This window comes from Cardiocondyla obscurior, linkage group LG13 (assembly GCF_019399895.1).
Source record: "Cardiocondyla obscurior isolate alpha-2009 linkage group LG13, Cobs3.1, whole genome shotgun sequence".
NCBI lineage: Eukaryota > Metazoa > Arthropoda > Insecta > Hymenoptera > Formicidae > Cardiocondyla > Cardiocondyla obscurior.
Window position 1 is genome coordinate 3,777,723 of NC_091876.1, and position 24,150 is coordinate 3,801,872.

The 24,150-nt window shown below is 47.3% G+C and overlaps 1 protein-coding gene across 1 annotated transcript in view; it reads left to right on the top strand.

The window, feature by feature from the left end:
- The window catches only part of LOC139107507 (LIM domain only protein 3), a 72,590-nt gene that overhangs the window by 33,044 nt on the left and 15,396 nt on the right, over positions 1-24,150 (top strand). The window contains exons 2-4 of the mRNA XM_070665167.1: positions 5,915-6,011; positions 6,365-6,502; positions 7,139-7,264. Coding sequence (XP_070521268.1) covers positions 5,923-6,011; positions 6,365-6,502; positions 7,139-7,264 — 353 coding nt within the window. The 5' untranslated portion in view covers positions 5,915-5,922. The remainder of the gene's footprint in view (positions 1-5,914; positions 6,012-6,364; positions 6,503-7,138; positions 7,265-24,150) is intronic.

Consider the following 24,150-nt stretch of genomic DNA (forward strand, 5'->3'; position numbering starts at 1 on the left):
TAGCGTAATCTGACTGCACACCACCCCATTTCAGCCACCGACCCTCCGCGCCAGGACGCACGCAACCCCCGTCGCCTCCCCTTCGTCCCGTAATCCCCCTTTTCGTCCGCCGTCCTCGCCGTACCGCTGTCAGGAGACTGCGAGCTCCCATGCCGTAGAGACAGAAACCCGCGAGGGGGTGGGCAGAAGAGAGATGGGAGAAAAAAGGGGAAAAAAGATAAATACAAGAGCCGACAACGCAGCGGGGAGTTAGGTGGCATCACCACCTGACGAAAGAATTCCGCGACCTGACCAGAATTTCATTAGCCGTGGTTTGGCAAGAGAGCGCGGCGAGCAAGAAGGCAAACTGCGAGGGGGCGAAGGCGGGAAATGGGGAAAGAGAATGGAGACGCGTTGGGCGCGTTTATCGGCGCGAAAGAGCTTGTTAAACGGCCCGTTTCACGGTACTACCTTTTCTTCCCGGTGGCCGGGGGTGTCGAGAAAAGAGGAGATTTCGCGCGCGATGACGGCTTAAGGGAAGCGCGCCGTTACGACAAGAGCGAAAACAATTTTCGTTCGAGTATTACGTTATTTCGGGCGACATTCGCGATTCTTGCACTGTAGAAAGTAAACGACGAGTATCGGAGCGCGATAACACATCCGCTTTACGTAAAGAAAAGATTCGGAACGACGTAGATAAGTCACGTAAAGGTAAATAACGTGTAAGTTATCAATTCGCGTTATATCATCCAATATCATTTTAAAGAAAACTGTTCAGATAAGACACTGTTTTTTCTCGAAATAATAAAAAAAAATTTTGTATCTTTATTTCCAATAATGTGCACACCGAAAAGCAGATAAATCTGCTTTTCTGCGGCGACAGCGGCTAGCGTACGTAACTCCAGGTGACAGAGGCAGAGAATGAGAGAACGGGGGGAAATCAGTCTTCGGCAACCGGCCGGCGCGGTACATACATGCGGCACATATGAAACTCAACGCACACGACTCTAAAGTTACGTTCGCTAGCTGCTATCGGCGCCAGCAAACGCTATATCTACCTTCCAGCGTACCTTGCGTTACGCTATCAAAAAAGAAAAAAAAATATATAAAAAATTGACTTTAAAGATTGAGCATTGTCAAGAATTAATTAAATTTCCACGCGCAATTTCGGCGTATCGCGGAAGAAAATTTTAACGCCACGAGTCGGCCTCCCTTTTTGGAGCGGAAGTTTAAGTGCGCCGTTCTCAGCGTATCCGGAATATCATGGCGGCTCCGAGCGTTCGGAATGCTAATGCGTGATTACGGCGGCCACGGTCGTAATACGCGAACTTTTTGTGCGGCTCACGTGTGACCCGGGGGCGCTTAAAACATCCCTTAAATTACCCCCATTAGCAAGGGTTGAACGCCGGGTAAACGAGGATTTCACTGGCGCTGTTACGCGAGATTTATTCCGTGGGAAATATTCCTTTCGGACGTTAAATTACGTCGTTATACCAGGGGCTCTTACTCCTCGCGCCCGACGAGTCGATCCAAGTATAAACTTAAGCCGATTTCGCAACGTATTGTACCGCTATCGCGCGTTTTCGCCAACGTATTAAATGCGAAGTAACGAGCCGGTGGCGGCGGAGAAAGTTATCGCGGCAATGAAAACGACGGTTTCGAGTGGGCGACGATATGGGAATTCCTTTCGCTGCAATAGTTACAGACACACGCGTGCGGAAACACATCGGTAATCGTCTGGAAAAATACGACGGCGGTCCTCTCCGCAAAAATTCGTGGCCGTATTATTCAACGGGGACAACGGTCAGCGCTTTTTCGCTGGATAAATAATTTTCTGAAATTTATTTCCACCGACAGCGAGCGTTGCGCGAAGCATTCCACCAATCATTTTTAATTTGCATTTAAGTGTCAATAATTATACGGTCAATTGTTTATAATATACGATTAATTGCGCACGAGCGTCGCGAGGCATCGTCCAACCGATAGCTTTCTCGGAGGGAAGAGGGTTCTGCCGATGACATATCGCGTTCCGCGCGTGACTAACGGCACGCGGCCCGAATCTTATTTCCCTAATTTCTCAAGGCGGCCGTTCACCGGAAGCAAAGCACCGTCGGCACCCGGAGCCGAGAGACGCTCTCGTGGGCGATTTACGGAATTTAAACAGCCCCTCGGGATAAGGTGGCGGCGGCGGCGGCTTGGCGTTGCGTGGCAGGTCGGATTAGCAGGTTGCCCCCGCATCGGGATAATTCCTCCCACCCCCCCCTTCGTCTCTACCCGACACGACCGCCCCCGCCGCCAACCTTCGGGGTAGGTTACGTCCTTCCTGCAGGATAAAACAAAACAGCCAGCGGAGTATATTAATGCTCGGCTTAATGCGGCCCGCCTAATTAATGGACCGACTCTCCGGACGCCCACGCCCGGCCGCCCGCTCGCTCGAAAAGTAAGAGATAACGCCGCTGCAGAAGCATTATTAAAGACAAAAGCGCGACCGCGCCGCTCTCGTGCCCCCAGACGAATGAAAATTTTGGTAAGCGCTTCCTGACGTAAGGGATTCTCCCTCCCCCTCTTCTCCGTGGGTCAGAGAACAGGAAAATGAAACGACGGATACGAACGATAATGATACATTTATCAGAGATACGTCCAGTCACTCGAAATAAACGAAATTTAGCAGGATCGATAGAAAATAATAAAGAAGATATCGTCGCTTTTTTTTTTTTAATATTAAGATGTCGACGGTACATCTTGACTCGGAAACTGCAGAAAACTGATCGAACAAAGGGCGAAGGGGATATTGGCGAGTTAAGTTTCCAAGGCACCGTGGTGCAACGCGACTTAGACTTTCTATTTCTTCAAGGTATCCGGGGGTGGCACGCTGGGAGTGTCGTGGATGCTGCAGGGGCGGAGCCTTGAGAGAGTTGCATCGAGACTGCTCGACTGCGTCGATAAGCAGATCGCCCCCACCCGGCTATTATACGTATTCTTAAATTTACAGACGCGTTTCTTATGGTATTGCGAGTTTTACTGTGACTCTTCCTTAATTTGCTATACTCCGTTTTTATTTAAAAACCTGATAGCGTCCAAACATAAATCGTTTAAAGATTCCCGTTAAGAGATTTAATTGAAGTGTATAAACGGTCAAAATTTTATACGGTTTTTTTTTAATTGCGCGCTTCTTACAACCGTATTCTCGTGATCGATATGAAGAGGCAGGCAATTCCCATGACGCTTACGTAATATCGCGACGATAATGACCACCGAGAGCATAGCGGCGGGCAACGGCTTGGTCAAGGAGGATACGTACACCGACTCGTCGACAGGTTAGCGGTTCTCGAACGTGTAGCGGTTAATCGAATTATCGATGCTTTGAGGATCAGCGTCCGTGGATGATTCGATCACGTACCTGATGAACGGTTCCGGCGGTCAGCGATGCGAGCCGCTTTCGAAGGGAAACCTCTCGTTATGGACCCTCCGCGGTAACGTTTGAGGGAGCCGTTTCCGCCGTGCTCCACTGGCTTCTCGGCGACAGTAATCTCGGCCGTGTAATTAATCGTAAAAACCGGCGCTCGAAAATCGACGGCCGATCGCGCATTCTCGCGGGAAGGCGGTTTCTTCAGCGTAATTCGGGAAGAGACGCGATTGATTCGGAAACAAAGCTGCGACGGTAACGAGATCAACCCGAAGAGACGGATGTTCTTTGCAAACCCGAGGGAAAACCGCACCCGCCGCACCAATGAAAATCGCGGTTAAATACAAAGTGGAAATTGAGCGCCGACCTGGCTTGGCGGGCGAAGGTTTTCGAGGTCGTCGGCGGAATCCAGGTCGGCGTCCACAGGAATTTCTGCGGTGAAATTCCATTGCACGTAACTCCAAATATTTCTGTAGTATCGCAGTTTGTACGAGGGGGAGGGGGGAGATTTTGAGTTTCAAAGGAAACACTCTCGCCGCTTCCGTTCGCGAAACGCTTTCGTCATCTGAAAGTCTAGCGGCGCGACAGCCGAAACGGGTCGGCCGTGTCCTTACGAAAATTCCGTCAAAATTTGCATAGACGCGAGAGACAAAACGCACCTGTCCGGGACTCGAGCGAACGCTACGGCGAGCGTCGCAAAAAGGAAAAGGAACCGCGACTGTTTTCAATCTGATCCAATTACGGCGGCGAGGTCCACCGAAAGAGCAACATAAATTTAACATATCGCCCCAATCGATATCGCCTAGCGATTATTATGTGGGAAAGTTTATATGCGGGCGGATTTAATAGTTTGCATAATTTACCCCGCTAGTTAGTTATTCCATTAATCATTACCTCGGGTAGGTGTGTGCACGCCCGCGAATAACAATCGTACTATTATTTATAACGTATTCAATTTATCGGTAACCCGCGGGCGGAGGTAAAGCGTGTAATCGATTCAACTCGATTAATTAACTCGCCCCCACGTATACGATTGTAACCTCGGTGTGCATGGAGGCGTCTCTCGTTACCGTCGACGAAAACTTCCCGCCGATGCGTGCTACCTCCGTCGCGTCTGTATCACGTAAAGAAAAAAAAGGAAAAAAAAAGGGAAAAATTAAAACAAAAAAAAAAACGCAAAAAGCAAAAACCCGTGCTCGCACACGGACGCGCGTTACACGCGCGCCTCCGCGCACACGTGCGACGTGCATTCTGTATATATGCGGGTCCCGTCGCTTATCCGCGACACAAAGGCGTTTAATTAGAAGCGCATCGGAAAACGGGGGCACCATCCGGCATCTGGTTTTTGTTCCCGGCAATTTTCGCGTTCCGCCAAGGCGATACAGATTTTTCATCCCCGTCGCCGTTAATAATTAACGGATCAAAGGCATTGTATTAATATTTGCCCCGAAGTCCCCGACCGCACGGAAGATATTAACCCGCGTAATATTGTGTCCATGTTCGGGGAGGAGAAAAGGGAAGGACATATTGAAACCGCACAAACTTCGCTCATAGCATCCGCGCGGGTACGAGCTCGTAAATATACCGGGTGGCTGAGATCGAACTTGGCGACGCCCGGTGGACATCGCCCGAGGAAAACGGCCGACCCGCAGCCGATATTAACCGCGTCGGGATCAAACAATCCGACGGTCCGGCTGTTTGCCTAGCGTTCGCGTTCGCGGCTAAAGACAACCGCATCTTTTAAAGAGCGTTCTCGCGAGCATAAGTAACATTTACGAACTTCCATCGATTCGACGGAAGAATACGCCGTTCCTTTTGCCCTACGGTCCGTGTTACTCCTACGTACTTAAAGGGACATCGTGGCTCTTCGAAGGGATACCTAATGTTTATCCGGCGCACGAACAGCGGTCGACTACCCGAGTCGCTGGGTTGTTTCAGAGCCGGTGGTGCTTAAACGCGCAATAAGTGGAGGAAGAGGTAGGAGTGGGAGGGTCAAACTAATTCGATTCTAAACTCTGACCACATCGCGAGAAAGAGACCGTGGGATGGGGGATGCTCCGATGCGGGAGGAACTCGCGGGGGATGAGAAAGGCTACACGGCCGAACGGGCCGAACGGGGTGGACACAGATGGCACTAACCGCGCCGTTAAATTCTCAAGCCGTAACTCTAATTACTCATAGACAAGCCGACATTCTAGTGCCAGATGCCGGTGAAACTTGTTAAAAGCACGCGAATGCGATTACTCATTCGATCGCGGGTAGCTGCGGGCGAAAGTAGATCCAGCACTTCCGGATCAAAGTATCAACGAAAGACCGACAGCCTTCACGGCAAATAATTAATACCGATTCGATGTTTAATCGATCGTCGAAACAAAACCGATATTACTAAAGACAAATAATTAAAAATAAAATAAAATCTAAAAATTTTAATGTCTCTTAAATTTTTGTCGAGCATTTATTTTGTAGAAGAAGAACGTGACATAGTTTCCACGGTGATAATTAAGTAGCTATTTCTCTTCTATGTTACAGGCGATAAAATGACTATGGATGGGAGCAAAAGCGAACCTGGCAAGAACGGGGCTACTCAACAGGAATGCGCGGGCTGCGGAAAGACGATTACGGAGAGGTAAAGTGTTCCGCTTCGTTTGCGTGACGCAACGCCACGTGTATGTTCACATTCCACCCTAAAAGAACGCTAATCGTAGGGATGGTTCGTTTAACGTCCGTCTCGGAGGTTGTTAAATACACAGAACTGGGTTAAATAAATTTTCCTAACGAGAAAGCAACTGCGTCGTCCGAAATTCACAACTTGACATTTAAATAAAATGAGAAACTTTATAATAATTACGAACGTAATTGCAGAGTAAGAGATGGGCGCATTTCATTTATAAATTATTATACAAAAACTGCTCAGAGAAAATTAATTATACGATAAAAACCGTAATTTCGGAATAAATAACAATGACTCTTTTTAAACAGATATCTCCTAAAAGCATTGGACATGTATTGGCACGAAGACTGCTTGAAGTGTGGATGCTGCGATTGTAGGCTTGGCGAAGTTGGCTCGACACTCTACACCAAGGCTAATCTCATCCTTTGCAAAAGAGACTACCTACGGTAAGCGACGGATGTTAAATCCATCGATCGGTTCCTCGGAAACATTTTTCGATGGCGGTATCGTGCTTTCGCGCTGACGAGTCGATAAACGGATAGATTGACGAAGCGATCGACGAAAGACGCTTCCGCGGAAGGGAGACGAGATAAAGGCAAGCAGGCGGCAACAAATCGAATTTTACAGATGAATTTCTCTTATTGAATATACCCGCGTCCAATATAAACACGAGCGAGAGCAAATAAACCGTGTTGAGATTACGAAGTCCCGAGGGAATGCGCGCAGGTGGCGTGTCCGTAGAAACACGCGCCGTCGAAACGTTGTGGCCTTTATTAATGGCCCAATATTTGAAGACGGCATATTCGCGATGCCCGTAAGCTTATTGCTTTCCGCCGCGCACGAAACTTTCGTCATCGAACGAGCGACTTTTTCCGGGTCGTGACGACAGGCTGACTTGACATGTTTCGAAGCGTTATATTTTACATTTAATTGCACCGTTAAAAATATCTCAATTTTTTAAAAACTCCTCCAGTTAAGATAATTAATATATTAAATAATTAATGTAATATTAAAAAAATTATATAGAATTGTGAAACGCGCGAGGGAGCGATGTTAAAATATTTTTTCTTTGACTTTAACAGACTCTTCGGGAATACCGGGCACTGCGCGGCATGCAGCAAAGTTATTCCAGCTTTCGAGATGGTGATGCGCGCGAGGACCAACGTTTATCACTTGGAGTGCTTCGCTTGTCAACAGTGCAACCATAGGTATTTTAAAAAGCAAATATCGCGACGTGACGATTTTCTTTCTCGCGAAGAGGATCTCTCGCTGAGATTTTTAGAGGAAAGTAAAACGGTACCAAATTATCGAAGCCGTATTCAATAATCAGCGAACCGCTGGGAAACGCGTCGACGAGACAAGTTCCGATTCACGTTGGGAAGCGAATCGCGAAGTGCGATCTCACTTCCGCGGGACCCCCTTCGGCGGCGCTATTATTTTATTAACAATAATGAAAGCCGGTAATTAAACATTCACACCCGGCGGCGCCGACGTCGGCGACGGCAAAGTCGCTTGCTCGAGTATTCCTCGTGGTAGCTCATCCGTATAACAATTTAATTCGAGCCACCCCAGCCGCGCGCGCCCGGGGGGTTTGCCTAACTTCTGCAGCACTTCGCAACACTTCGCTTACTTATTCACAACAACCGAGTTAAGCCGTGGCTCGTTCGAAAGCCGGGACTCGAGCCGAGACGCCTCGGCGAATCTGCCAAATGGAGATAATCGGCGCGCGAAGGCTCGAAGAGCACGTTATGCTTATGCGAAACGAGAAGAGAACGGCTTCTACTCTAATCTACGCGCAAAACGAGCAACGACGTGGTCACGTTTCTCAAATAAAAAAATAATAAAAAATGTTTTCGTAAAGTTTTACTAACACCTTATCAATGCCTTACGAAACTAGTCGAGAAATACCTTTAAAACATTTTCTAAATTAAATATACAAACATCTGGGTGCATTTGTTAAAATTAGAGGTTGCTGTTTTCACGATTAGCGGCCCGCGTTCCGCACTGCGGCCGACGTAAACGTTTGGCTCGTTCCCCTAATTTGAAACTTTCGAGGAGGATCAATGCGAGAAGAATCCGCCCGGCGTATTCTCTCTTGACGAGCATAATTGACGCGAGAGCTCGCTTCCGACGTGGATGCGATGGTATTCGGAGACATTCGCGAAGACAGAGAAGAGCGAGAAGAGAGAAAGAGAAAGAGAGAGAGACAGGGAGGAAGGGAAGAGGGCCAGGAAAGTCAGAGTTGCGAACTATGCGAGCGACGTGTGGGTGCCTCGAGGTGCACGTCAGATGCAAATCATGCCGACTAATTTCTCGGAAAACTCGCGGATCCGGAGGGAGAGAGAGCAGACCGAATATTCACGGCGAGAGATACGTCCGAGCATAATAGCGCGGCGATAAAGCCGAATGGCCGAATTAATTATACCCCCGTGTCTTTGGTTGTCCAAAACAGTTGAACCATTCGGCGCCAACAACCCTTTGGCTCAGCTAGTTACCAAAAGCGTTCGTTTTACGTATGTGTTGATTAACTTCGGCGAGGGGAGGGGGGGGGGAGGTTAACAAAAGGGAGGGAGCCAGATTAATCTTTTCAGATGTCGACATATTAATATTTTATTTATTTAAATTAAATTCATAAAAAGCCGCTCATGTAATACGGGAAATAAAATGTATAAATTTTCAATTTTTATATTTTCTTTTAAAAGGACACAATGCAATTATTTAATTTAATGACCGCAAGCTAGCTCCCAGCGCCGAAATGATTAAACTCCATTTAAACGATTATAATTGCATTCTCTTTCTCTCTTTTCGTGTATAATGTATCTTCTAATAGCTATTTCATTATCTTAGTTAAATCAACTTAATTGCACGCCTGCAGTATTTTTTTTTTCTTTTTTCTCTTTTTTTAATATATATCGCTCTTACTTTTTCTTCACGTTACTTCCCAGGGTCGGTGGCATTTCGACATTTAATGTCACTCCTCGACATTTACCCGACCTTTCTTGCACCCTACGGCTGTCTAGTCTGAATTGATTCGAGACACGAGGCCTAAATATCGAAAGCGCACGTCGAAGCAAATTTGACATACGTTTACTCCGCGGATTAATAGAATCCTCACGGTATAATAAAAAATGTATGATTGTATAATAAAAAATATAAAAATAAATATTAAATTATAAGACAATAATTTGTGTAAAAAAAGAAGGTCTCATACAGATTTAAAGGGTCTCGCGCGATACATTCTCGAAACGGACGTCTTTACCGAACGCGGAAACGAATTACTGTCGCGGTGAGTGCCGGTCGTTGCGAGGCAGAATTTAACAGCTCTCGTCGCGGAGAGCTCGTCGCCGACGCGTGACTATCGAGCGAAGCCGATTACGGCTTAAAGATACGTCGGCGGGAAGTATACTTTCTTTCGCGGTCGATGGTAACGCGCGCCCTTAAGGCGGACCGGTGCCCGGGGGTCGAAGAGGTTGACCATACGCGGAGGCGGAAACGGATGTGGCCGTTGGGTCACGCGATCACCACGAGCCGAGCATAAAACACCTGAGTTGTTTAATCATACGCTCTCGCGAGGTGGAAGCCGTGCCTCGAGAACTCGGCAAGGGCCGAGACCGGTTTCTTTCTCTCTTTTTCCCCTCTTGAGTTTGTAGCGCGATACGGAAGCGCGGATTACTCATTGACGAGCGGACGTGCAAACGCGACGGTAATGAAAGCCCTTGAATCGGACGAATCGTTCGCGATAACCGCGCGCGAGTCCAGCTATGAAAATTTAATTCAACAACTTGACGTACGGCGCCGGTCATAATATCCCACCACGATAAACTTGTACGATAATTCTATGATAATTACGTGAAAATTTCAATTTGTATGCTAATTTCGTTGATACCGCCGTCTCGCAGGCGATCGCTCCAATTTATTTATTGCTAAATGAAGAAAAAATAGGTAGGTGACTGGTATTTAGAAAACATCCCGTCCGCGCCGGTGCCCAACCTTTATCGCGATGCTTCGCGAAACTAGTTACGGCCTGAGCTGATTAAGTAGGAAAATTCAAATTTCCACAATATATTCCGCGCCGAAGTGCACGACGAGATGTAAATTGGTGAGCAGCGGAAAACTTAAACCGCACTTCTCTTGATATTTTTCCGCGGCGCAGAAATTACTTCTGCTAATGTAAACGCGTTTCGTTCGCGACGATACCGTTGCCAACGATGTTTTCTCAGGCAATAGTCGGAGAGGTTGCGACCAAATCGACATGTGCTTAATAAAATTATAAAAGCCCATATAAACGGCATTAACGGAGCGAACTCTTCCACCTGTTTTCCCAGCGCGATTCTCGGCTAATATCTCACGGCGATCGAAACACGTAGATAAAAAAATATCAAATTTATACCGTCCCATCGGCGGCGGGTATCTCTCGTGCGTGCACGCTGTTTAAAGCCGATGACGCACTTTGCGCATCGCGCAGATCCGAGATTTATCGCGGCTGCGTTCGCGACCGCCGGCTCTTGTCGGCGGCGGCACGGGAGTTACAATTAATTTAACGTGTCACTTGTGCGCGAGATGTTGGACGAGCAAAATGGATGAAGAAATTACATACGTCGCACGCGCGGATGAAAATAAGCCGGTAATTTGCCCGCGTTTTGCGGCGAAACTTTTGGACGGCGAAAATCGGCTTTGGCAGCGCGATTGTCATCAACATAATACAGTTAATGCATCGCAATAATTAATTAATAACCAACGCGGGAGAGATATATGCGCGCGCGCGCACACATACACGATGCATTATTAGCTTGTCAAATAATTGTATCAATAATCACGCATTGATAATTATTGTGTAATGAAAAAGCGAACGGCGCTCGTAAATCACGTCGGCCCCCGCAACATTTTCTGAAACGTCAAGTTTCAAGAAAGCGGCCGGGTGGATTTTAATTAAATTCTACGATCTCTCCTCGCGCGCTCTGAAACGACCGCGGCGTAGTAAGACGCTACCGGCTTAAGCTCTTCCTCGACTTACGATCTCTGCCCGAGGATGCTCCACGAGTCTCGCCCTTTGTCTGACAAAAGCGCAGGCATTGTCGAACGACCGCTCGTCTTCCCTAACCGGCCGAGCGCAGCATTGTTCGTGCTTATATTGTATTTTGGCATTACGAGTTAGCCGGTTTAATTGTTATTGTTCCGCGAGGCTTATCGAACACCATGCCCTGTTGCATTCCCACGCGAATCATCGCTCGGCATCGCAATTACTCCCTAAATCACTGAGCTCCCTTACCTGCGCGTGAGCAGTTATACGTAACTTACGACATTGACACCATTTATTGACTTTCCGATAGTGGTGCGCCCGCGAAACCACGCCCGATCCGTGCATCGCTATCTGTACCTACCCGTCGAATGTCCGGCGGTAATATTTAATTAACAATACCGCTAATCATAAAATTTCGCGACAAGCTACCTAATTTCTTTAACCAAAAAAAAAAAAAAAAAAAAAATTAATTACGGCACCTAATAATAATTATAACGGGAAAACTAATATTTGCGCACCGATGCCCGGGAAACGTTAAAAATCGGAACATCGTGCCTCGCGACAAACACGCTATCGTTGTACCGGCGGTTATCGCTCGGCCCTCCGGGCTCGTGTCTCCACGCAAGTCTTGCCATTATTCGGGAGCTAACCCGCGCGAGATCCTTGGAATAAGGACAATGAGAAAGTTAATTTCGCCCTACGATTCTCGAGGATGAGGGGGGCGAGAAAGGGAGCGGACATTCTCGCAGCCGGATAAAGTAAGCGGTATAGGTGGGCGTCGTGTGCGATAGGACAAGGTGACGGCGCCAAGGCGGTGGTGGTGGTGCGGTCGAGAGCGGGTTGAGGAGAGAGAGAAAGCGGCCATTTTGTTTCCGGTGTCCCGGGAGCACTTCCGGTCACCGTCACGCAGTCCCGCGCCAGAGAGTGCCCCCGAGCTCCTGAGAGATCTCCTTCCGCGATTATATTCAAATTAAATGCGCCGGTCCGACCGGTAATATACTGCCGCCAATTTAGCTACAACCCCCCGGGGGATGGCTCGCCTTACCTCCCTCCGTTTCGCGCATCGGAGCCGCAAGAACCATGCGAATTGTCTCGTTTTGCCGAGCCGCGTGCCGCCGGGGTTGATGATTTTCAGCCTGCGGTTTCGACGCCGGATCCTCGATAAAGAGCACCCATCGTGCGCGAGGATAGTGATCGTGGTGAACCAATCGACGCGGCACTAGTGAGAGGATTGTTTCCGGAATTTCGCGACAGATAAATGGATAGAAATGTACAGAGAAAAATACGGGACACATTGGCGACGAATATTGTAAGACTTGCAAGGCTCTCGCGTTAAATTATTTTATCTACATTAACAACGTTGACGTTCACGACGAGTTTAATTTTTTTTTTTCTTTTTATAAATTAACGCTTTACCTGAAACTATGTTTATCGTGACGCGCCTCCGTCTGCATTACAAAAGCGAGAAAAAATCGCGGAGGGGTCAAACTCTAACGACCAACGACAAAGGATGATCGCGACCACGGGTAACAAAACCGTAATCGTTCGTGCCGCGAGATCGACAATAAATTCCCGGTCGGCGCGACAAGGAATTCGCTTCCGTTTTGGTTGCGTCGCGCCGCGCGCACGTATCGCGTTCAAGCGCGGCTGCATCCGAACAGTGGGGTTTCGGTTGCACCATTTTCAATGGCGATAATCCGACGTGCCGAGAGGGCCTCGTTGCGCGCGAGTCGAACCTGCTTTGTCACCGGATAACCTAGACTCGCATTCCCGGCTCCGATGGCGATAGACCTGCCACTTCCCGTCCCCCTCGGTCTCCGCCACCTCTCGATACTCCCGACTGTCCCCCGGTCGTTCCTCTCCCGCCGATGGGCCCCCTCGCGCGTCCGATACCAGTCCCCGACAAACGCGCACACCCTCACACCCAGAGCCCTCGAGAGAGAGACGGGAACGGAAAGCGGACGTCATCGATGGCGCGAGCATATTCGTGCGCTTCAAAACGATACGCGGCAAGCGGTAATAGGCGTACCGTCGCGATTATCAGTGAAATACACCGCGGGGGAAACGGAATCGCGTTACTTGAACGAAACGGCCCGATTCTCAGGTGAGACGAGCCACCGGCGCGACTATGTAGCTACGAAACAGAATGAAAGATTACTCTCGCGAGCGAAGGAAAGAGAAGCGAAGAGGCGAGTGTCACAACGTTTGCGTTGGCCGTTACACGTGTATGCGTTTACTCGGTGAACTGTGGCCGACGGTGGCGGAGGGGTAGCTTTGCCGGAGGCGGCATCGCGGCACGGGGGTGAGTTTGTAATAGGCGTGCACGCGCGTACACGTGTGCGTGTGCATTTACGCGGCGCGCTGCCAATGATTTATGTATACCGCTAATTACCAGCGTGCACTGCACTGTTTTATCCGGCGATCATAGTTTTATTAGGCCAACCTGTGCATTGCGGTATTGTCAGCGCCAAAAGCAGCCCGACACGCCGAACAAACCCGCGTATCCCGGTTGCACCGAAATGCGCCGCGCGGTTACGATCGCCGCAAGCGCCGACACTTTCCGGCAGCGAAACCGTTTTGTCTACGTCTTCCTAATCTACGACATCTACTTGCATTTAATTCTCATTAATTAAAAACTAAGAACGTCTATTTCGTTTCATCGGAAACCTATTGTCTGAAAATTTAAACTTGCAAAACGTGGCCAATTATTTTAAATAAAAAATTACGTTTTATCCACGATTTCACGTGCCGCTCGAAATTTTTCCTGCATTCTGCAACCGTATGATGATAAATTATTTTGCGATAAAGTGGAACATGCCCATGGATTCGCAAGGGCGACGCGCAAAAAGGGGCCGTTGTTATAAATGAGAGACGCGATAGCTCTTAACGTCGAAATTAATTCATATCCGCCGTCGCCGTTGCTGCCTAGACGTAATCCCTGGATTTTTGGAGCGCCCTCGCGCAGAGCGATGGCTTTAATCTCCGGTTTAGGGACCTTGCTAGAAAATAGACGCACCTAAGCCCCATACGGCTTAACCGTGGCTTTAAACTCGTCGTACGCAAACGATCCGCGTCACTCTTACACATGACGCGCGATATATTGAAGCGCAGCTGACTCGCTTCCGGTCCGCAATTTGTTACGATCGAAATAATAGCGCGGCGTTGTGGTCGTCCCGTGCAACGTTCGGCCGTAAAAAGAAATAAAATTATTCACGCAAAACCGGGTGACGCGAAAACAGTTCCGACGTTGGTTTCTGCCAAGACCCAAATTTACCTTTTATTCGCACGATCCATTAGCCAACGGATTCCATAATTAACGCGAAAACAGCATCGTCAGTGCGCGCGCGAAATGCTCGCGACAGAGTAATTAGCGAGACACGGGATTCCGTTAAACGCGTAGAATTAATCGCGCAAATACGAGATTAGCCGATGTGGGACGGGCGCGTGTATGTGTGAGCACAATTCACGAACGCATATCCGTGAACCGGGTCTCTCTCTTTCTCAATTTCTCTCCTTCTCCCTGCTGCCCGTATTCCTCTATTTCGCTCTCTATAAAATATATATGTGCGTGCACGAATTGTATATTACATTGCCGATAAAACGATACCAAAATTGCCGCGCCGCAGCAAATATCGTTATAGAAACTAAAGCGATTCTGCCTCGGGTTCGCCGGCCGTGTCTAGATTTACTATAATTATATGCCTGAAACGCGATCGTAAACATTTCCGTACGACCGGCTTAATTGTCGCGGAATACGATTTATAAAAATCTAATTACCACTTCGCGGCTGGCAAATACGCCGCATTACGGCGGGGACGACAAATTTCAAACGAATAAATACAGGAAGCGCGTCGCCCGGACGGAGCTCAAAATGCGCTCGCACGAACGTCTCGCGCAACGTCCGCGTTTACTCTCGGCGAAATAAAAGCGCGGATCGCGCCAGGCCGACAGGCAGGTGCTTATTTATTAACGCGGACCTGGCGAAAAATTGTCCTTCGCAGGGCACCCGGGGGTTTTTCATGCGCGCGATGTAATCGCGGCAACGACACGCTCGCGATCGTCCCGCATTCGATAATCCGCGGCGGCCGGTGTTTGTGCGTAACGGCCGCGTCGTGCCGTGAAAACAATATACGCGTACATTTTTCGTTCCGCGCATGGCTCGGCATAAAGCGAGCCAATTACGAAAAAGCGCGGCCCAGCTCAGCTCGCCGAAACCGACGGCTGCATAGCGCGGTTGAAGATATCTCTCGACTGAGTGAGCCTTTGCCCTCGCGAGGAACCGCGCGATTTTTACGGCAAAAAAATCGCCGATCCGCGACGAATCGATCGTAACGAGCGTCGTAAATTAATCCGCTCTCCTTCCTTTCGCTAATTTCGCGAGCGAGAAACACAGGGGTTTGCCTCTCGCGGCAATAAACGTGCGCTCTACGCATCAACGTACGCGAAATTAAAAAAAATCCGTGCCGTGTCCTCGTTACATCGCTCGTCAAAGAGAACAACGTGTTTTCGACGCAGGCGGGAGATTGACAAATTCGTGTGGCCACCGATTTTGACGGTCGCGTTATCGCTAATGCAATCTGAATTTCTTATTCCGCGAGCGTATTTGACACGCTATAATGCATGACGTGAAATTAAACGCGCCGGTGATATCACGGTCAGTTTTAATGCACAAAACTGCATAACGCTGCCGGAGAGCTCTTTCGATAATAGCGTACAGTGCGTTTGCAAAACGGAACGCCGGCCAATAAATAATAAGGGGGTACAAGAGATCGGTCGTGCGCGCGTGACCGTCGATAAAATAATAATTACCGTCGACAATGCGCCCGAACAAATTGCCCGTTAATTTTTGCCGATAAACATTCGTAAGCCCCGTAGAGGCGAAAACCGTATGCACGCGACGCGTAAATAATAGCCAAAATGCGATCACCAAAATCGCCTGCCTCACACCCGCGCGCGCGGAAGGGCGCGGTTTGCACCCGTCGGTGCGTGTCGCGGGTATATGCGAGCGGGCGAATGTGGAGGAAGGGGCGGTTAGCCTCCGCATAAATATCAACGCATAATAATTTTGGATGGTTATTAGCGATAATAAAATCCCAATTTATCGAACGGCGGCCGGCCCCGCCACCCCCGCAGCCTTCGCGATTTATAATCTGCCCACCCAGTGCTTCGTCACGATCGCGGACGCTGCATCGAAACAATGCCACTGCGCCGATGTTTATCGGCAACGAGAAGAATTTATTCTCGCCACAATCGGCCGCGCCGCCCCGTTTTTCTCACGCTCTCGGATGAGTTCCCGGTTCATCCGGCATCTCAATGAAATTAGCTCCCGTGAAATGGAAACGACGAGGCGAATTTATTTCCGCGAATTCGAAACGAGAAGACGATTTCCTGACGTTGACGTAATTAAAAGAGTGCCTCACGGACGAGCGCGATCATCTCGCGAGTCTGCTTCTGGCAGATCATAGTCAAGCTAAGGCGCGCGTTGTCCTTCACCCTTTCTGACGCATTTGGCTTCTGAGTTACGCAAAGTCTGCGTTAGACACGCTGTATCTACCGGCACGCGACGGGAATAGAGGTGGCGTGTTATAATATCACTCGTCACGTCCGACGGTATTTTACTGAGCTGCGTACAGCATTCGCGAAATACGTACGGGATAAGAGAAATTATATATATATATAAAACCCACCCGATTATGCAAGTTAATTTGCAGTACTGATTTGTACTGCTAAAAAGAAGATGTATTTTTGCTTGATTTACTCAAAAGGAACCGCAAGAATAAATGTCACACGTGATTAATTGTTTTATATTAACGCTATTTTATATATTTTATGTTATTTTATTTTTTATTATAATACCAATCCTACTTTTCTTTTTTTTTATTTTTTTTTTTGCGTATAATACCCACCACCGTTATCTACAGAAATATTTTTCACTCACCAGTTCGATGCGCAGCGGCAGAGTTACAGCTACGACGATTCTGTAACATAGAAAATAGAATATAAATTGTAGAGACGATGCAAAGAACGTAAACTATGTAAAAAAAAAAAATTTACGCAAAAAGATCAAATCCAGAATTAATCCAAATTTTCAGAATTAAAAATAATTTTTTTACTAATTATTAAACTATTATTTTGATATTAAAGCAATCTCGATAATGTAAAATTAATAATTTTTCTAAATAAAAAATGATTCTTACCTTAAAGTTGCTCTGCCGAAGCATGTGTTCACCCTGAACCTCCTCCTCCTCTCAGAACACCAGAAAAGTCCGTCGTGCCTGCCTTCTGAGTCCTCCTCTGTCCACTGGTCACTCACGAAAGCTCGCGAACACCGCGACCGGATTATAACTACCATCGCGAGAGCTAAATATTAATGAAAATCTAACGCACGACCTTAGGCGGCACTCCCGGTTATGAAAGTCGCAACAAATTTCTTACGCCCGATTATATTCAACGAAGCTCCCGAAAAAAATAGCCCGACGAACCGCCCGTGGTTCGTATGTTCCATATCAACGACGAACGTACGCTTCTCTGGGCTTTAATCTACACAGAAAACGAATTTTGGTTAGTTAAAAGACATGGGCAACGTCGTGGATACGGGGAGAAGTACGTATAACCATGTAAGCGACACGCCACAAGACTGAATAAATGAGATAATTCGAGTTCTTTCGTTCTACCTAGTTAGAAGTGTCTTACGTAAAGTATTTTACTCACACGTACTCTCTGCGTGAAGATCATTAGTCGTAGAAAGTGTGACCGCGATACTAGATTCGTCCGCGCGATATATCTATTTCGACACGTGCCCGGAAGTGCGAGCTGCTACGTACCGCGTGGCTCACCTACGGCTGAGCTCTCAAGGTAGGGGTGGTAGAGTGGGGAGCTGACCTCGCGAGTCAGGTAGGCTCGTTTGACTTTGTTTGTGTACACTCAACACCTTTACGTATTTTAACGCGTTAAAATAAAGGCATTTAAATGCCAAATATTATATCGAATATTTTACTACCGTGTATCACGAGATTGTAACTGCAGGATGTATCGCGGCGTTTGCTGATTAAGTCTCATTACTAGATTACATTATCAATCTAAAGATGTGAATATAATTAATGCAAAATTAAGTATTGTAGGGGGGTTTGGGAGGAGGAACTGATTCTTTTAAATGCCTCCTTCCGTAACTTAGAGTTTTACTTTATTTTATGATGAGGATGGCTGTCGCGCGCGAAGAAAATAGAGACTCAAAAAACTGCGAAGACTCGGAAGAGACTGACGAGAGACCGGACTCGTTCGGAACGGGCCCTTTTATATTTCATCTTTGTTCGGCTAAGTCCGAAAATTATCGAGAAAGCTCAAAACGTATCGACAAAGCCCGGAACAGGTTCGGGAAGCCGACAGAAAACTTAAACGAACGCGTTATCACAGCCGCAATTGGTATCGACGGGTTCGGCTTCGTTTGGCGATTTAATTAAATGTACGGCTGCTTATCTTAGAGGGAAACGGCGCTATAAGAGGCTTGTGCTTTGACGCAAAACAAAAATACCGCTATAGTATAATTTAATATATAAATGTATATGTATTATATAAATAATATTTAAAAAAAGCGAAAAAGTTTTTAAATACTTTCTAAAAATTAATAATTGATCGCGAAAATTTAATATCGCGCTAATTAAATGGCTTTTCATTAAAATGTATAATATAATTACTGTTCAGAGCTATTTTATCTGCCGGTGAATGATAACGTAAGACGTCCCGATGGCTTTATTATAAATTCACGCTAATTTCACTCAAATATAAAAGACACGTCGCGAGAACCGACACATACGTATCTTAATCAATTTTATTCTCTCGCCTTCTGTTTCCCTCGCGCAAACGGCATTCGACGAGCGTAAGTTTCGTATATTTCAGCACTCGTCTAGTGCATCAATTTCAACTTTGCTCGCCAACTCGAGCCAGCCCTCCCGCGTTCTTAGCCGGCGCATTTTCTTCCACTTAACTTTTCCGGCGATAAGGGCGCGGCCCATCGTCGTCCGCGTTGCCGACGACAGGGGGTTTGGCGAGCCGCCGGGACGCATGCAAAGTAAACTTGTTCTTTAGTTCGTTAGGTCGGGCCGAGAACCGGGGGGGGGAGGAGGAGGAGGGAGAGAGTAGACAGGGGTCGCTTTCCGCCTTACTTACGAGACTCGAAGGTGAAAAGATAACCTACGAGCATTATTCACCGCGGCGGAGACGAAGTGGCGCGCGGGCTAGGACCGGATGCTGCCTGAAAGCCGAGAAACGAGGGAACGAGATCGTTCGCGTACCCGCCTTACGCGTCCTCGCAGTTTTATCGCGACCACTCGGCGTTTCTTGTACCTTTTTACGCCGCTTTGATACCACTTCGAAGTTTCAGAATTTATTCGCGCGACGCGGCAGGAAAAGGGAGAATTTCACCGTTGTCTTTTTCATCGCGCAATTCCGACGGCTTTGCCGTACAGCAGTAATTTGGTAATTTTTCTCTTAACATCGCGAAAATATTGCTCGGAAATTTTTTCTTTTTTTTTTACAATGCCCTACGAGAAGCGACTCTTGATTCTTTCATTTTTGCCCGAGCATCCGTCGTCGTTACGATCTCGTTAAGGAGCGAGTTTTGCACAGCTCATCGCGAGGGCAAAAGAGGATGCCCAAGGGCCAGTCTCTCGATGGCCTTCTCTTACGAGGGTGGAGGATGGATTCGAACTCCCAAGGGTGAAATGGCTCATTCCGACGCACTTATCCAGCGCGGGTCGTAGATAACCATAGATTAATGGGGCCCGGAGACTCGCTGAACGGTAGAAAGAGAAGAGCGGGAAGAGATATGTACAAGCAAACGAGAGGAAATAAGAGAATGTGCGATAGAGCGAGAGAGAGTTTATTTCGAAGAAACGGAGCGACGGAGTTGCGAATGAAAGAGAAGGTAGATCCATAAGAGGGGGCGTTATACCTAGGCGACCCCGTTGATTTATTGTTTATTGAGAAATATGGCCGTTACCTCGCTCCGTGGATTAACCTCCTTCTTTCTTTCGTTCTTAATGTTCGACGGACTCGGACGTCAGGTCGTAAAGAACCTCGATCGTTTAAACTTTGAATTATTTTCGGCAAAAGTCACGCCGCTCGCAAGATATAATTCGTTTTTAAATAAAAATTATTCTAAAATAAAAAAAAAATAAAATTCTTATCAAAAAAACGCGTCAGAGTGACAAGACGATAGAGAAGAACACATGGCTTTCGACCAAGTCGACGGTCTTTACTTAATGCAAAGCCGGCCCACGGAAAGGATTAGGTTGACTAAGCCCGATAGCAGGCCTGTCTTTCGACCACTTGCTTACTCTATCGTACTTGTTTTCTCTATCGCCGTCTCTCCGGCGTCGCTCTCCGAGATAGACCCGCGGTATTCAAGTTATCAAGTGCGTCCGGTCAGGAGAAGACATCGCCGGAAGTCAAACAAGCTGCCCTATGGAAGATAAGGCTGTCAGCTGAAGGTGGAGGCTAAAGGATAAGGAAGCTAGTAGCTTGTTTAGGCTGAAATTCCGAACGAGGTAAAACTTCGCCGACAAGTTGCCCAACGTCATAATCCGTCAACGTTTGCCTCTCAAACAAATGGAGCAAAATTAACGACACGCCGATATTTCGATTGGAAACTTTTCTCGCTTTTACGCGTAACGCGACCTCGAGAACGCTAACGTAATGCGAAGTTTTCAGCGGACCTCTGCGAGCTAACTCTCTCGACAAGATTGAATAATTAGACTGCGGTCCGTGCAACTTTGAATTATGCGTGTTCACGGCATTGCGCCGGAAGACCGAGGATCCTTAGGGGACCAATTTGTTGATTAAGCCTGCCACAGATTCAGGCTTCTTGCATTGTAAAGATCCCGGCGTCTTCAAGGCAATAATTTGACACAAATATCAAATATTTAATACACTTAATTAACGGTGCAGAAAATACGATCGAACGTAAAGACGTTAAACTTAAAAACAGAAGAGTTAATTCTGGATATTCTCGCAAACATGTTGTTGAAAATTTTCAACGTATATTTAATATTCTTTAATCGTTAAATTTCACAAAGATCGACTAATTAGAAGTACGAAGGAGAAAAATTGATCCGGGGCTGCTAAAGTTAAATAAAATTTTAAAAACAGACAAGCTTGAGACAATTGGATATTTTTCGCAGTTACGCAACTTGTTCTGATATTTTCCAGTCGAATTATAGGAACGTCAACACCATCATCGGTATCCCTGTCATCCACAGCGCTCGGCTATGGATCGAGGGCAGCCTCGCTTTTGAGCGTAAAATTGAATCAACGCTTTTTAAATGTCCCGTGCACTTCGCTGTATACATTTCGTTCAGTATTCCCTTGCGTTTGATGCGGAACGAAGATCGCTGACAACATCATACCGAATTGTTACAAAATTTGTAGCGCGCTCGGCCGGCGTCCGACGAAACGGCCGTTAAACGTAGTTCAACGAAGCGAAAGTGCTTGCGACAATAATTGATGGAATTGGTAATTAACGAGCGCAATCGAAACCGCGATATTTCCAGAAATGTCATCTCGATTTCGCTATACGAATATCCCTGTCTTAAAAATATGATACCAGGTCGGGATTTATTTTCATAACGTCAAGGAAGAGGTAATATTGGCGCTATCAATCAATACCGATAAGTAGACCTTACGTCGAGCTCTCTCTCTCTCTCTTTCTCTCTCTCTCTCTTGACAATAATCCGGGCGAATCCGCCCGGAGTGAAATCACGGGGCCGGCAAACTTGCCCGAACGAAACCTTGACAATGCCCGCCGGTCACGACTACACGAACGCGCGCGATATGGTAACTTTGCCCTCCGATCCGACTACACGCGCCGGGGTCCTCGCCTTGCCCTAAAGTTTGCGCGGTCGGCTACATTACACGAAGCTACGTAATGCCGAGAGAACTTAAGTATATACTGCTTGTAAGTCGTATAACAATCCCGAAATAAATAACGAAAAAATAGTATTTTTACGTATCAAGATATCGCGTTAAAGTCACGAAAATATTAATATAATTAAATTAATATGATTAAAGTTGTCAATTCTCTCAGTACTTTCACGTACACAAAACGTCGCCGTAACTACTAGTCGTTACATCAGATCCCGATCTGCGACGTCAATTTGAAGAAGACGAGGGCCCGCCGGGGATTTCGCGCGACTCGTGACGTCGGCGGCGATCTTGGCGAACCGATAAGTACTCGCTCCGGGCGACCGTAGATTTATTGCCAGACTTGCCGATCTCGCTATGAGCCACCCTTTAGACAGCCCTTAACCGCCCTCGACCTCCCCGTTCCCCCGTCTTGTTACGCCACGCGGAGCGATTCGCGGAGTGTCTCCCCGGCCGAGACTCGACTTCCGTTTTATTGGCGGAAATAATCTTTGATGTGATTCCGCCGCGTCTTAAAAGTTTTTCTGCCGTTACGGGAGCGACGGTAATCGATTCTCGGGCGAAGGAGAAGCAGAAGAAGACGTCTTTCGACGTGCGCGAGATAGACCTGGTCGATCGCCGTGATGTTTAACCGCGCGGCGTTCTTATCGGTCCCGTCGTATCAATGCGCACTGCCGCGAGCTCGATGGCGCCATAAACGCGAACAGTCGTTCGAACAAAGTACAACATGGGATAATGATTCCTCGCGTTACCTTTAAAAGCAATGCGATTTAAATCCGGGGTGCAACTGACATCGACAAACTCGACGTCGTTTCAAATTGCGATCGTCTCTACGAGCAATATATTACGCGTCTCTTTTTTTTTTTGTCTTAATATCGGAGGCTTGCGAAGATCATTATTCCGTTATTGCGGTCGCTCCGCGTTTTTTAATCAACCGAATGTTACGCTATTCTCAGCTGTGCGACGCGCGAGAGTGGCGCGATTCAACTATTCTCAACCCTTTCGCCGTAAGTAACAAAGGAACAACGTCGGATCCCGCCGCGGTATCTGCGACCCATCGCTGTCTTAATTTCCTTCGTAATCTACGATATTAATATGGCTTAGGGTCGGCCGACGCGCGTAATTTCGCGCCGCCCAGAAATTAATAGAAAGACGAATGTTCCCTCCGCGTGCTTTACGGTTGAACGCCTGGCCGGAATGGTTAATGGCAACGATTTCTGCGCGTTTCCGCGCCCGCTTTGCAAAAGCGTGCCCTAAGCCCAGCAGAAGTAAACGCGATATCTTTGAGACGAAGCGTTTCGGCTTAAACGACACTTCGTATTGCATAACACCAGCATTGTAGAGTAATTAATTACGGTGTACTTATTATCGAAGTAATTATCACCCGAACAATTAATTAGTAATCAAACGTTTGCCTGTAGTAACAATCGCAAATTTTTTTTTTACGCTTTCTTTAAAATAGCATTTTATTAGAAAAAAAAAAAAAAAATCAGAAATATGATCTTTGTTGTACAAATTAATATAATACAGAACTGATTAAATATGTAATCAAATTAATGGATATCGAGTGTGTTTACTAAGCAATCAAGTGATTAGTAATTGTGGTTATTAAATAATCAGTAATATATCACGGTTAATAAATAATGAAAATAATCATGGCTAAATTAATGCCCGGTCTTGCGATCAAATTATTAATCGTTAAATAGAAATTGATTATATCTTACAGCCGATACGAGAAACTAAATGTGGTACCTAAAAGTGGCCGAGCCAATTAACGCGTGACTCGCGCGATTGATTTCGACGGGCAGGTAGGATCGTATTCCCCCGGCGCTTTCGTTCTAAACGCCGCGCGTCATATCGCGGAGGCGGCCGCGATTCACCGGAATTTCGCCCCGTTGAAAGTGACACGCGCGCAAGGCATTCTCCCCGGCGCATCTTGTTTAAACGTCGCCTCGATAGCAACGCGGAAGTTCTCCGCGTCCGTCCATCGTTCGCGCATGCGATCGCGGATCGCGCGTCGGACAATGAGACGTGATTCGAGACGGCGCGCCCTGCCGCTTTGTGTTATCGAGTGGCATTCCGACACGCTTCTGGAGTGACATTTAGATAGCGACGTCAACTGTCTGCGGAGCAAATCCGTCGTGGAAGCGAAGGCTC